This window comes from Perissodus microlepis, chromosome 20 (genome assembly GCF_051167445.1).
Source record: "Perissodus microlepis isolate ML-2025 ecotype Zambia chromosome 20, ASM5116744v1, whole genome shotgun sequence".
NCBI classification, from domain to species: Eukaryota; Metazoa; Chordata; class Actinopteri; order Cichliformes; family Cichlidae; genus Perissodus; species Perissodus microlepis.
The window spans coordinates 6091891-6105959 of NC_140480.1; the positions used below are offsets into that span (position 1 = coordinate 6091891).

General features: G+C 42.4%; 1 protein-coding gene across 7 annotated transcripts in view; it reads left to right on the forward strand.

Moving 5' to 3' along the window:
- Window positions 1-1033: 1033 nt before the first annotated feature.
- The window catches only part of LOC146363945 (forkhead box protein J3-like), a 69208-nt gene continuing 56172 nt past the window's right edge, over window positions 1034-14069 (forward strand). The window contains exons 1-4 of one of the 7 annotated variants that reach the window (XM_084917052.1): window positions 1034-1435; window positions 2467-2502; window positions 10370-10493; window positions 10813-11302. In XM_084917052.1, the coding sequence (XP_084773178.1) occupies window positions 10934-11302 (369 nt within the window). In that variant the 5' untranslated portion in view covers window positions 1034-1435; window positions 2467-2502; window positions 10370-10493; window positions 10813-10933. The remainder of the gene's footprint in view (window positions 1436-2466; window positions 2503-10369; window positions 10494-10812; window positions 11303-14069) is intronic. The other 6 variants (XM_084917053.1, XM_084917051.1, XM_084917054.1 and 3 more) reach the window with 6 other exon arrangements.

Below are 14069 nucleotides of genomic sequence, written 5' to 3' on the forward strand. Positions count from 1 at the left end.
ATCTATCTATCTATCTATCTATCATCCAGACACATAAACGGAGTAAACGGGCAACAGTGTACAGCCGCTGCTCCTTCACGGTGCCCAGGCTCTGACAAAATATTCCATCAACCATTGCAATCAGCCCCATCATCCAGAGGAGTGCAGCAGTGAGTCGTTTATAAGCCCGGCGCTGATCACTCTCGCAGTGTCCATAAGGGAGCAAGAGTGTACAGTTGGATGGAAAATACCATGAGGTACTGTAACAGATAAAGCCGTTGTTCACAGTGATAAAGAAGCCTGGCTGGTGTTTTGAGTCTCAGAAGTGAGGTATATGTGACCGCACAGCTGATGGGCAATGTCTCAAACAAACATGTTGGGATGCTGGTAGAAAATCATTTGTGTAACTTGTAATCGCTGTGTATCTGCACTTATATACGCGTAACACAACAACATAGCAGCAGGAAACTGAAATTTGAATGAAAAGATGGCAAACATATAAATATGTATATATAGGTATAAAAGATTCAGTTTCAACAAATTGCTTTAACTGTTGTCCTCTCCAGGTGGGTGCGCTGTGCCTGCATGCAAGCCTTTCTCATAATCAACAAATTATAGGCATCCAGTCTAAACTGGGGAATACCTAGTATCACAGATAAGACATGACCACAAAGCCCCAAATTTGTTTCTGGAGCAGAACAGCGTGATCTGAAGTGCCACTAAATGCAATTATCTAGCTCCTGCACTGCCACAAAGTAGACAGGGAAACATACTGAAGCATGTTTGCTTGTCTAAGATAATTTGGAGTTTTGTGGCGTGTGGAAGGTGCGGGCAGCCTCTTTCTTTAGTTGTATCCAACCGGAATGAAAGCGTCAAAGTCACTGGCGTGCTCCTGTATTAACGATAAGAACTGTATCCCACAATGACAGGCTCATTTAACAAATATACACGGCACAGTGGGCTTCTATTTTTAAAATCATATGTCTATTCTAATTATATGTTAGGCGTTTATTTTAGTCATAGCAGTGGTAGGCATGTCCTGGCGGAATCTCATTAATATTAAAACCGGGAACTAGTTAAATGGATCTGATTTCATTTTTTTCCTATTGTGGTGCATGAATTTATCTTCAACGTGCTCCGGCTGGCGTTGGAAGTAGTTCCGGTGGTTTAGCAGCCGAGCGGAGCACTGAGACCCGGGATCTTTGCGTTGATGAGCGCAAATGCGAATAGCGGGTCGAGTCCTCCAGTCTTGACTTGTCGACTGACCACAGCAGCGGTCAGTTTGACGCCTGCAGAGCGCCGTGCGCACGCAGCCAGAGTGACAGCGCAAAGGCACCACAGGAGCTTTTTTTATGTGTGTGTGTCTTCGAAGGGGATTTTCAAGTGCAGAACAGCGTCTGGAGCTGCTTGAAGCAGAGTGCACAAATTGAGCCGGTTCTCGTATTCGCGTGCGACGGTGAGTAGTCCGTTCACAAGAATGTTTGAATATGTTGCTCATTAGGATTTGTGACAAATGATCGCACAGCTGTGGTGCTCAAAGCCAGCGGTTTTTGTTTTTTTTTACTTAACGGCAGGCCGTGACAAGTTCGCTGTCTGTGACAATATGAATGCATGCAAGCGTTGCATTGTGCCGTTATACCACGTCTGCTGGATAAAGTCAACTTCTCTAAGTTATTATCTCGATGCTACCGTCGGCACAGCCAGGCTGTCTGCTTACAAGACTGTTAGGAAAGTGGTGCTTAATGGAACAATCATCCAAGCAGTGAATTGTACGGGACGCGCAATACGCGGAGGACAGTGCCGGTCAGAGATTTAAAATAAAATACTTTTGAAGTGATAACAGGGGAAGCATGAAACCTCGCAGCAGAGGCTTACAGAAAGCTGAGCTCCACAGTGATGCAGTGGTCTATCCATAAAGCAGTTCAATTGCTTTATGTTTGATATAGAAATATATATAATAGCGAATCAGTTATGCATTAACAAAACACATTAATCTTGTAGCTCACATAACAATGGAAGGCAAAAGTAGTATAAGGAAAAATGAGCATTTTTCCTTGTAATTGGCATTGTTTAACAGCGTGAGGTATTTTATAAAAGTTTAGATTATATGAACACTGGCAGTGTGTCAGTAAGAAGCTGTCTGTCAGTGTTTGTAGATGCTGATGTCTTTGTTCGGTCGTGGATTTCAGAGCCTCTCCGTGTCAAGTTTAAGAGAATGTATTAAGGATATTTAATGTATATTGTATTAAGACTTAAAAAAAGACCTAACCCTGATATACACTTTATATATATTGAGAGAGAGAGTATGAATTTACTGAATACTTTCAAATAAATGATTTGAGCTACTTGAAGATTTTAACAGTTTAGCTGATGCAGACACAGCTGCCCTTGAGCCATGCATGCAGATGACTTTTCTTTAGTTTTCCAGCGAGCTGAGTTTGGTGATGGTCCAGTTTTGCTCATTCACTGTGGATTTCTTTTCTATAGGCTGCCCATGAAGACACCATAGCCTTAACATCAAAGGTAACCGTCTAATACCGACAGGACTCTTTGTCTTACATTATGCTGCAGTATCTTTAGCTAGCCAGTACTATACAACTTCATCTCGCCAAAAATATTCAGACAAGGGGAGTTGGGGTTTGTGTGTGTGCGCGCGTGCTCGTGTGACAGACTGAGGAAGCGTTAGAGAGAGAAAGCCCTGCTCCTGATTTGGATGCGTCTCTAATTCCTATCAAGATGAGAGCTGTCTGAACAGATTTCTCTCATCATTATTTGCTCTGAGATTTACTTGTGCTTGTAAATGGTGTTGATTGAGGGTAATTTGGCTTTTTAATTGCTGAACAGCTGCCACACTCACTGCTGATTGCCATTGTAGACTTTCTCAGTAGATCACTCATAGACCCCTAAATGCCTCATTAAAACGTTATGCAGAATCTCATGAAACGTGGCGAGAAGGAACCCTTCATAATGTTTTACTGATTTGTGTTTTATCATCAGAAAGGTCGTTGTAATTATCGTCAATGTCAGCAAATGCAATGCCAAGAACCGAGTGTAGTAATGACTTTTTGAAAGTTGAATTAACGGGCTATTTGTGGATGCACTACAGGCGTTTCAGTCTCTTTGATAAAGATGAACTCCATATGCCAGTTTTCAAATCGTATATGCCTGTCAAAATTTTGATGTTGTCTCTCTGCATATTCATTATGACTTGTAATATATTCTTTTTACGTGACTTCACAAGACGTGTTGAGCAGCCAGGCTTTCTTCTCAGTGTCTGCCAAGAATGATTTGCCTCCCAATTAAAACGTGATGGAGTTTGAGACGCAGAACTTCCCACAAATTTGCGACAAAAGTGGGCTTTGTTAAGCAGTTTATATCTCTTAAGAAACCTACACTTGGTCTTTTTGCGTCACCCTGTTGAATTAAAAAAAGAAAGAAAGAAAAATTACAGTACACATACACACATCCTCAGCATTAAAGCTGCTGACAGAAAAAAGTGAATAACACTCATCGCAGTGCAGTATTGTGCTGGGAAACCTTGAGTCCTGGCACTCCTGGTGTTGACATTACTTTGACACATACCCCACACCTAAACATTGCTTCAGACCGACCACTGCGACACAGTGATGACTCTCCCTGACAGCAAGCGCTTCTCCCAGCAGCACAGTCGGCCCAGAGCACAACCCAATCCCAAATGGAGGTCCCAGTCCCATCAAGGGTGAGCGGGATGTTGGGGAGCAAATCATGGAGAGGCCCCACATCCGGCTGCGAGACATTACAGGGCAGCTCAAGAGAATACGTGTCCAAAGTGGGCTGTTAAGTTGAATCTTGTCTCATCTTAACATTTTTATTTGAATCTTTTCATCCATTCCACCGAAAACCACCATCTGTGATGTACTCACTGCTCTGATTTCAACAGTTCAGTCACTGCTAACCAGTTCTTCCCATTTCATTTTTTTCCCTTACCATCAGGGTGATGATGTCGCTGTTGCGGCATCTTCGATATCTTTCAGCTTCTCTAGTGAGTTTGTCCTGCGGTCAGATCTACTCCGACTCCACCATCTTAGACCGCAGCCGATGGTTCTCCTTGTTCTGCTGCGAGCTGGAGAGCCACACCAGCCAGAGTCTGCTGCAGGCGGAGAACTGCAAAGCAGAACAAGAACTACGATCGACAGCTGGAGTCAGAAGAGTTGGGAGTCTGTCAGTGGGATGAAACGCTCTCTGGAGAGGCAGTTAAATATACTGCTTCGATATTTATTTGTCAGAAAGCGGCAATTAAAGTGTTTGCGGAGAGGCACCTTATATGCGCTATTAATTAATAATGCATTAACAGAAAAAGAAAAGCCCCGCTGCTACTGCCACAAATAGAATCTGTGGGAAACGCTGTGTCGGGACAAGCGGCAACTTTACGCATGAGGCAGGTGGTTTTATTGTTCTTGCAGATTGGTGTAGAATCAATCCCAGCATCCCGGTGCCTGGGCGGTGCTCATATAGAGTTTTGCTTTATTGATTAAACCCAGCATGATCAGTGTTAGCATGCATTATTTCAGTCTTTTTTTTCTCTTTTTTTTGCAGCTCATAAGTAAAATCCAATCTCTTTGACATGCCGTGGAAAAATGTTTTGCCTGAATTTACAGCAGCATTGACGCCTGTAAGCAGACACACTGTGTGCTCGCCTTATTACACATGTGCTGTTAAAGACGGTCTGTGTTTAACCCTGGAAAGATCTGTTTGCTTAATGAAGAACTTAATAAGTAACAATATGCTTTTAGCAAACACAGACACCCACGCGCCTCTGTTACACAGATTGATCCCTGAGAGCCATCTTCCACTCTTTATCGTGGACACTTCCGCTAGAGGGGTTGTTATTTAACTGCCTTGCTCGAAGATAGCGTGGCAGTAGCTATTAAAAGAGGTGAGGAGGTGGTCTCGTTTGGTTTAGCAAGAAAACCCTTTAATCTGCCTCTGTAATTACCAGGCCATTACTGCGTTACTAGGGCATCAGGTCACTTTAATTACCTCTGGTCAAATCAATAATCAACTGTTTAAATAATTAAAGTGATTGTTTAGATGACCCGATGTTACCCGTAGATATGAAAAGCGTCATTCCCTGACTGCTATACATTGATTAGCCACAAGATTAAAACTGGGGTGACCCCCACCCCACCACCCCATCAGCCTTGTACCTGAGCATCCTGCTTGATCTGATTTGGATCTGGGGAGCTTTGAAAGCCTCGGGGTCTCTGTGGTGTTCCTTGAGCCGCTTCTGAGCTCTTATGCCGATGTGGCGAGGCGTCATGTGCTGATGTGCTGTCTTTTGCTGTAGCAAAGGGGAGGGAGCATGGTCTGCAATCATTTTTAAGTGGGTGGTATATTTGAAAGTAACATACACATGAATGCAGGAACTGAGGTTTCCCAGCATTACGCTGCATTGTAATGAGATGATTATTAGTCATACTTGATAGCTGTTCATTTCCCCTGTTAGTTGTTTTTATGTTTTGGCTGATCTACGCATCCACGCAGATGATGTTTGGTGATCTAACGCGGCGGTCTCCGTCGTCTGGCTGGGAAGGCGATATTTTCGACAAGGCATTAGAGCAGACTTTCTCTCTTTTTAAGTCCCTCTAAGTTCCCTGAGTGCTCCCAGTCACTGTGATTTTTTGTCATGTCCCCAGGAAAGTACACATAATTTGAATTCGAATGTAGCAAATCCTTTTATCTTGTCAAAATCCTCTTTGATTCTGTTAGTAAAAGCATTGCTATGATTTGGAGGGGGAAAGAAAAAAGAAAGATAAGTAAAAGATAAGATAGGGGATGATCACTTTTAAAGGGCCGTCATTTGGATTGAACTCGCCAGCAGCGTTGCCTGCAAGACGAGAGATGCAAAGCTTCCACTGCTAACCTGATGTAAAGCTTGCATCTTGCACAAGCTGAGAGCGCTCTGCTACTCTGGTTAGGTTTTAATGAGTAACAATTGTTAGCCAATTTGCATGTAAAACAATGCAATTATAAACAAGCATCAAAAAGCTGTAATACTTCTAAAAAATGTAAATGACTCTCCATTATAAAGTGCAACAAAACCTAAGCCATGCCTCCAAGCCAGGGCCTCTAGGTTTTTGGATGCTTGTTTCCATTATTAATGCTATTCACAAGCCAAACTTTTTAGGTTGGTGCAGTTGGGCGCTTTAATCTATTTTTGCTGTAAATTAATGAATTTTTAAAGAGGACTAGTCCTCGCTGAATAGGGCTGGATGTGGGAATGTAGTTTGAGTCGTGGTGACGCAGTGCTATAGCCCTCTTTACTGTGCGAAGCGTGAGTTCACAAACAGCATCCCATCGCTCTCTCGGGACCTTTCGTTGGGGGATTTTGCCGAAATGCTGCACTCCTATGTTTTATTTATGACAAAATATGCCTTTTTAACTTTGCCGTTGTCAGAATCTGGAATTTTGATAGCTCTTTCCTAGTTGGTGCTAGTAAGTCTTCTGGGTCGCTAACTCCCTCTACCTTGGCAGATGTTTTCAGGTGTAATGTTCTGTGTGGGCTTAGCGAGTTAAATATTTTATTCTAGGCCTTGAGGGATTCAGTGGAACCTACTGATTTTTCTTGCCTTCTTTCAGTCAGGTTTTCTTTCAGACTTGAGAAAAACAGTGTGAGTCAGTAATGTTCTGTTTCAGTAGCGATGCCACCGGATTGACTCGGTTGACACGAGCCAGCCAGCAGGTTTCATACACACACACACACCCAGAGAAAAAAAATGATTAAAGTGTTGTTCTGTTATGGATAAATTATTGTCCTTGGTATGAATGTATCCACTTTTTTTCTTCTTCTTCTTCTTTCTTTCAAACTTTCATTTTCCTGACCACTCTCTTCTTTAAAGACTCAATGTATCTCACTGTGAAACAGTGCGTTACATCGATGCCTCTCCAGGTCTCCTTTTAAAAACAAGTAGACAGTATCAAGTTATAATTGCTTAACCCAGCTCCATTGAGGGATAAGGAAACAGCCACTGCGAGGGCATCTGATTTGCCTTGATATCTCATAATTGAACCTTTTCAGGGGTGTGCTTTCTGTGCTGAAGCAGAAAGTAATTAAGATGTTCAATACGGGTTTTTTGGACCTTTTCCTTCTTCCTTTGAATGGCCCACACTTTGAGACATGACAGCGCTCAGTGTGCCTACAGACTTTTCTTTTGACACATTAGCCTTACCCTTGCCAAGGCAGTCCTTCCCAGAAACCCCCTCTGCTCTGCACGCTCCGGGTGGGTATTTTGTCATTACTTCATTTTCCTCTGAAAATATTTTGATGCCTCTTTCCTTTTGGCTCCCTCCTCCTCCCCCTAGCCCACCTCGCTTTCTCTCACCCATCCCCCGTCACTCCATTCAAAGTTCTCTATTAAAATGCAGAACTGTAAAGCCTCTCTCAGTCTAAAAGCCTGCTAGCAGCAGGGGACTGTTAGCTGTTAGTGATGCATACAGCTGAGTGAGTGCATCACAGCTACAAAGTCTAATGGGTGAATACATTCAATCACACACATACCCTCAACTCTTTTAAAGGGACAATGTTCACAGTCATGAAAGCTCTATCCACAGTGCAGAGAGTGATGCGTTTAAATTCTTAGGAGGAAAGAGATTTCTTGTTCATAAATGTCTAAATCCTTGCTTTTTTAAAAAAAAAAAAAATGCTTGTAATCTCTTCTTTAACTGCCAACTAATATATCACAACTGTCACACTAAGAAAGTTAATATTTTACATTCTTTTTTTTTGTTCTTTGATGGGTGAAAGATAAGAAATCTAAAATATCTTGTTTTTAAGCGTAATGTAAACCGCTTCTGTCTCTGAATATGCACGTTTCTATGCACAACCATACTGAAACCCTGTTTAATGAACCCGTGCCGTTTCTGTGTGATCCTCTGCCAGAATCTTCTCATTTCATCGCCACCTTTATTTCCTCTTCAACAACAGTCTCTTTGAAATAGATCTTGTTGTATGTTGTTTTTGATGTTTCCTGAAGAGGGATGCAGAGTTCAGCCTTGTAAGGTTTTGACAAGTATCAGCAGGAATTGTGTTGTTTGCATCACTGCCCAGTCACCGCATTAGAAGTAATGCAACGAGAAGAACCTCTTTTTTTTTTTTTTTTTTTTTTGGGGGGGTGCTTTTTCTGATGGAGAATATTATGCCATCATCAAAAGGCAGACATTTTCCCATGCATAAGTGAACTATATGGGGTTTTTTATTCAAGTATTTGAACCAAAGGAGCATTAGCAATACTCAAACTCTGCCACTGTACATCATTTTAGAAAGTATGCACTGCTTTTTCAACATAGAAAACCATGGACAATTACTTTTCATGAATAAACTGTCCTTTCTGATAACATATTTGGCACTTTTTAATAGAGTCTAGCACTCAAACATGTATGCATTCGGTGTAGTATAGTGTATTTCTACAGAAGGCTGATGTCTCCCTGATCGGCAGAGATATACAGTGAGATCTCTTTTCTCCAGTTATCACTTTTCTTCCTTGATCCCTGTTGTGAAACACAGTCGATATCATAAAATAAAAGGCACAGTGCTGAGGTTAGCTTAGTCACCGTGGGCCCAGTTGACTGAGCCGACTAGGTAATTGGTTGCGTCTACCCGCCCAGCAGGGCTCCTCTCCCCAGAAGCCAAGTCAAGTCTTCTCTCTGTGCTCTCTTCTATTACTCATCATCCCAACACCTCACTATGCTAGCGGTGCGAAGCTACACCGTGCAGCCAGCCCACGCTCCCAAAACTTCTCAACAACAGCAGCCACGGCAGGTCGAGGCTTGTGGCAGGCTGATTTGCAGCTTGAGCCTCCTTTTTAATGAGGGGAAAATAAGTACTTGTTGTTCTGTGTCTTGTGTGTCACCACCCCCTTCCCCACATACCCTGCACCACTGCAACTAGTAATGCTACATTCCCTTTAGCAAAAAAAAAAGAAGAAGGTGCACTAATTAAGATAGCTTCCTGGGATTTCGAAGAGGGGGTTGGAAGAAGCTTCTCCCACAGTGGCAGGGCCTTGAGGAGGGGGACAGGGGTAGTTTTGTGCAAAAAGCCTCATCGGGCACATCTCTTCTGTCAGTGCCGCTTTCCTTGCACTAGTCCCCCCCTCCACCCCTTGCCTGGGTTGTTTAGCTTGATGAGTCTGGTGCTAAATATGTATTTTTTTCCATGTGTAATTAAGCAGGGTTTTGCAGGAGCTGGGCATTTCACTTCTTTTTCTTCCTTGTATATTTTGCTCTCCAGGGGGATTGGTGAAAAGACAGACAGAGGGGTTTGTGTTCGTCTGTACGTTTGTGGTGGTAGGCAGGCTCATTGAAGTTCTCCCACCTTGATTATATACAGCATGAATGGAGACTGTGCGTGGGCCAGTGGGCTCTTTGTTGTTCAAGGACATTGGAAGGTTATTTCACAGGATGTTGATAAAGGTTTGGCTGTAGATTTCTGTATTAATAAGAGATTGAATTCATCCAACCATTATTAACTATTCAGACTCTGGGCCTCTGAGATTTACCTGTATCTCTTAGAGCGTATGTCGTTCGTTCTTGGTGCTCGCACAAAACGAGAAACTGATCTTGAATCAGAGCGAGGTTTGAATGCAGCATCTTCACTCCTGTGATGAGTAACAGTTACATGACATTCTCAGCCCAAAAGTGACAAATCTACAAATGTTCTGTGACTGATTGAAGTACAGAACAATTGGTGAGTAATTTCTCTTGGGTGTACCAAATGATTCCCTTTGTTTTGTCCTGAATCACGCTCAAAGTGCCCACTTCCAAAAAATAGTTCAGTCTCTGTGTAACAGAAGGTACAGTTTTAGGTCCAGTGTCGCTCTAAAAATAGCTTCGAAAATCAAATGTTGAGGGTTATTGAGGTTTCATTTTTTGGGTCTGCCTGGCAAGGACCTGAAACCCTGAGGGGGGAGGCAGTGGGGTGGTTGTGGACTTGACAGAAGAGTGAGGCACGTCGAGAGTCGGAGAATTAGAACACCGAGTGTGTGTTTCCGCGTGCGTGCGTGTACGCGTGTCTGTGTGGAGGGGTAGTCAGAGAGGGGAAGGGGACGAGCCTTTCGGCTCCTCCAGAGGGTTGGAATTCCTCCCGAGCTGTTCCCCCCATTTGGCAGGCACTTGTGAAAACAATTCCCCAGCTTTTAGTCACTCGGCAGATCCAATTGCCATTTCCACTTTGGAGGGAATGAGAGTGCGAGGCAATCCAGATAGACAGAACACAGAGAGAAAAAGAGGGAAGAGTTTTAATCGGGTTGGACAGATGCCGAGGCCAGTTGAACGGTTGTGCGATATTAATATCTTATGAAGGATGTCTGGCAGTCCAAGCTCACCGTCTTGTGTGGTTTGTGTTTGTACGTTGCAGCAGCGGCCATTACAGAGGCTAAATGAAGATCTTGTGAACATGCACGAGGGACGAGCTCTACCTTTCACTTCGGTGACTTCCTCAGATGCTGTGGCCCAAAGAAAGATGGAAAGGAATGGGAAGAGTAAGAAACTTAACTCTTACCTTGTCCCCCATGCAACTTTGCTTATCACTGTATAATTAATGCAATGAAACAATTTGATTAAAGTTTTTGTTTGTTTGTTTTTTTCATATCCATAGCTCACGGTGCATATCATATTTATTCACACTGTGACAGAACAAGTGAGCAACATGCCAAAATATTTAGTTTTCCATTCTACAGCGCTGCACTGTATGCGGAGAATATTCTGCAAGTTAACATCTGTGTGTGTCTGCCAAGTGTTCTTTCTGCTCCAGCTAAAGGAGATGAATAGGCATAGTAAATAAACCTCCTGCTCTTCTAGGCTTGAGCCAAGACTGCTGCACAGAACCCATTCAGTGAGCCAACAGGAGATCCTCCATACGCCAAGTCGCTGAGCCGTGCATCTTTCCGTTTGACCCCTGACCCCTGACAAGGCAAACACTATGACCTCTGAGCTGGAGAGCAGCCTTACTTCAATGGACTGGCTTCCCCAGCTCGGCATGAGGGCAGCCATTCAGAAGGCCGACACGGGACACCACCATGGCCACCACCACCACGGGCACCACCACCACCACCATGGGCACCATCACGGGCACGGACCTGGCAAGAAAATGGTACATTTGGACCCAGGAACCACACTGGACCAAGAGGAAGCAGCACAGCACAGAGATGGTAAACCGCCCTACAGCTACGCCAGCCTCATCACCTTTGCTATCAACGGCTCACCGCGCAAACGGATGACCCTCAGCGAGATCTACCAGTGGATCTGCGACAACTTCCCTTACTACAGAGAGGCAGGCAGCGGATGGAAGGTAGGACAGGATATAAAAACTGTGTTTTGTTCTTGTTGTCTGCAGGTGAACTGGTTCTAATGTGAGTCTGATTTCAGAATGGGAATTTTTTTTTTTTTTTTTTTACAAATTATGACGGCTAACAGTTTTGTAATATTCTATTTATTCAGTGATTTATTTAGGTCTGTTTTTCAGCATCTTTGTATGTCAAATATCCAAACATGCTCCAGGTCTGATCATGTGGTACATCACCAGCCTAGTATAAAGATTAAACTGGGTGGTTCATCGAAATGTACTTTATTTTGGTGAGTGATTTACTATTAAACAATCTTCGTCCTCTTATTTTAAAGGTTCATTCGCTGTTAACCAGCAAGCTCCAGTCTTTCCTGTCTCATAATCATCTGTAGGCAGACTCCACAACCTTGAACTGCGACAATATACAATGTTGTATATATACACACTACCCAGTGTGTTAGTTTTTTGTGGGTTTTTTTTTAATTTAACCTCTATAGTACAGTTAGATGGATGTATTGACATTTAGTCAAGGCTGTTTTTTTACGGCGAAACTTTTCTTGCATTTTTACATTTATTTTTCGATTTTAGTTGTTTGCCTCCTTTACTATTCAACTGATTAAATGATTAACTGTCAAATTGAAGATTTATATACAGACACTGATGAAGTTTATCATCTGTTAGGACTGGAGATAATCGACATTGTTTGGTCATTGTTAGATGCTGTAAAATAAACCTCCAGGTAGAAGTTTGTATTTTTATTCTGGAGCTCAGAATACTGCCCGCTTCTATTAAGCATCAGTCCAACGTGCTTCTTTAAATGCTGTATCTTATATCAGTCGAATCGATTATATGTTTTACATCTTAGACACTTTAAGCTAAACCTAGATTTGCTAGGGGATTTGTAGGGGAATAGATTGGACTGAAAACGGAAACTGGATACTTAATTCAGGTTTCCATGCTATTTCACACCCATATCCTACAGAACTCATAATGCTAGTGATCAGAATGCATAACCCTGAACCAGTTGTAACCCAGAAGAGCACAGAACCCTGTTAGTGAACCAAGAATGATTGACAGATGCATTTCGTCTCATTCAGATGACATTATTAAATCCTTATGCAAATGTAGCTATGCAAATCCTGGCTAATATGAGCAGAAAGGTGGCTGTGTTATTGGAGACAAATGAATAGATCCCTGCGGTTGTGTCTTGGGGATTCTCTGCCTTATTAGCAAAGAAGGGAATGGATATAGTCCTTCTCCTGACACTGGAAAGGCTGTCTGCAAACTATCAACCAATTCATCTCTCTGAGAGCAAGAACATTTTTCTTCTTCTCTCATTATTTCTCACTCTTACGCTTTCTATCTTCATCTCCCAAACACTTGCTCTCCACCAAACCCCCTCTCCCCTATTCTCCTTCACTCTCATATTCACTCACTCACTCCCCTCCTCTCTTCTTTTCCCCGCGTCTGTTCCCCGTCTATAATCTTCAGCACACCGTTCCCTGAACGGAGGCATGCCAGGTACGGAGACAAAAAGGTTATGATAAAAGCCAGGTTGTGTTGGAAGAGCTTCTTACCAGTTAGCAGGATTCAATCAATTAGTTTTCTGTTCGGATAGAGAGAACGGGGGTTATAGAGACCATCCAGGATTTCTCTCGCTGCAGCTCATGACTGCCTTTCCTGCTGGTTGTATTTGAGTGCCAGTATGTTTTAGTATCCCGTAATTATACAGCTAGATTAATTGATTTGTGTGTGTAGCTGCATTCTAGTAGCATCATTAAGGCGCTATGCTGATGCCGTTGCGGTTTCCTTTTCACACGTTCTGGCATTTGTTCACTACACTCGTGCAGGGAGTTTTTTGCAAGACACATAACCCAGAGTTTTGTTGGATTCTTTCTAGGCCAGAGCTCTATAAAACTACACAGTGTTTTCATTTGTCAGTATAGATCGATTTAATAAAATATATTGTAGACTTTTAGACTGTTATGTTAGCTAACGTAACGCTGCATTTCACTCTTTGCATCCATCTGCTGATTGGCAGCTGTTCACATGCCAAGAAAGATTTCTCTTAAATATGGAGGAAGCCAGCAAGAAGGAGTTGTTGTAGTCAGGTCGAGTGTAAGATATATAGAGATTATTTTGAACTGTGAATCATCCAAATCGACTCAAGTTGAGTGCAAGAAAATAACTTTTACTGTTGTTTAACTAACTTCATTTTTTATCACTGTTGTATATATAAATTCCTGCAGCTTATAGCATAAGGCCTTAAAAAGGTGCCTGTAACTATACTGTTTTTACACTTTATCGTGCTGCTGTAACACAACAATTTCCATTGTGGGATCAGTAATGTATCTATCTATCTATCTGGAAATGAGCATAATTGTAACTCTCTAAGAAAAAGGAGTTTCTGCCTAAAAAATGTATCGGTGTCCACCTGCTTTCAACGTGAAGGGAAAAGAGCACGCATATATTCCAACATGAGTGCACCAAATCATATTTAATGCTATTTACATTTAGCAATGAATGACATACAATTTGCCTACTTATTCGTAGAAGTGAGCGATGTAGCCTCAAAATTGTATCAAAATATACAAATTTGAGATAATTGTATTTATGAAGATACAGGGGGGAAATACTGAACAGCATTTTGTAGGTGATTGCTGCTTTCTGGCAGCAGCATTTGAAAGCCATTTTCTATCCTTCTTTTCAAATGAGCTGCTGTCATTGATGACAATCAAATGTACTATACGCAATGGCGTTCAACATAAAAAGG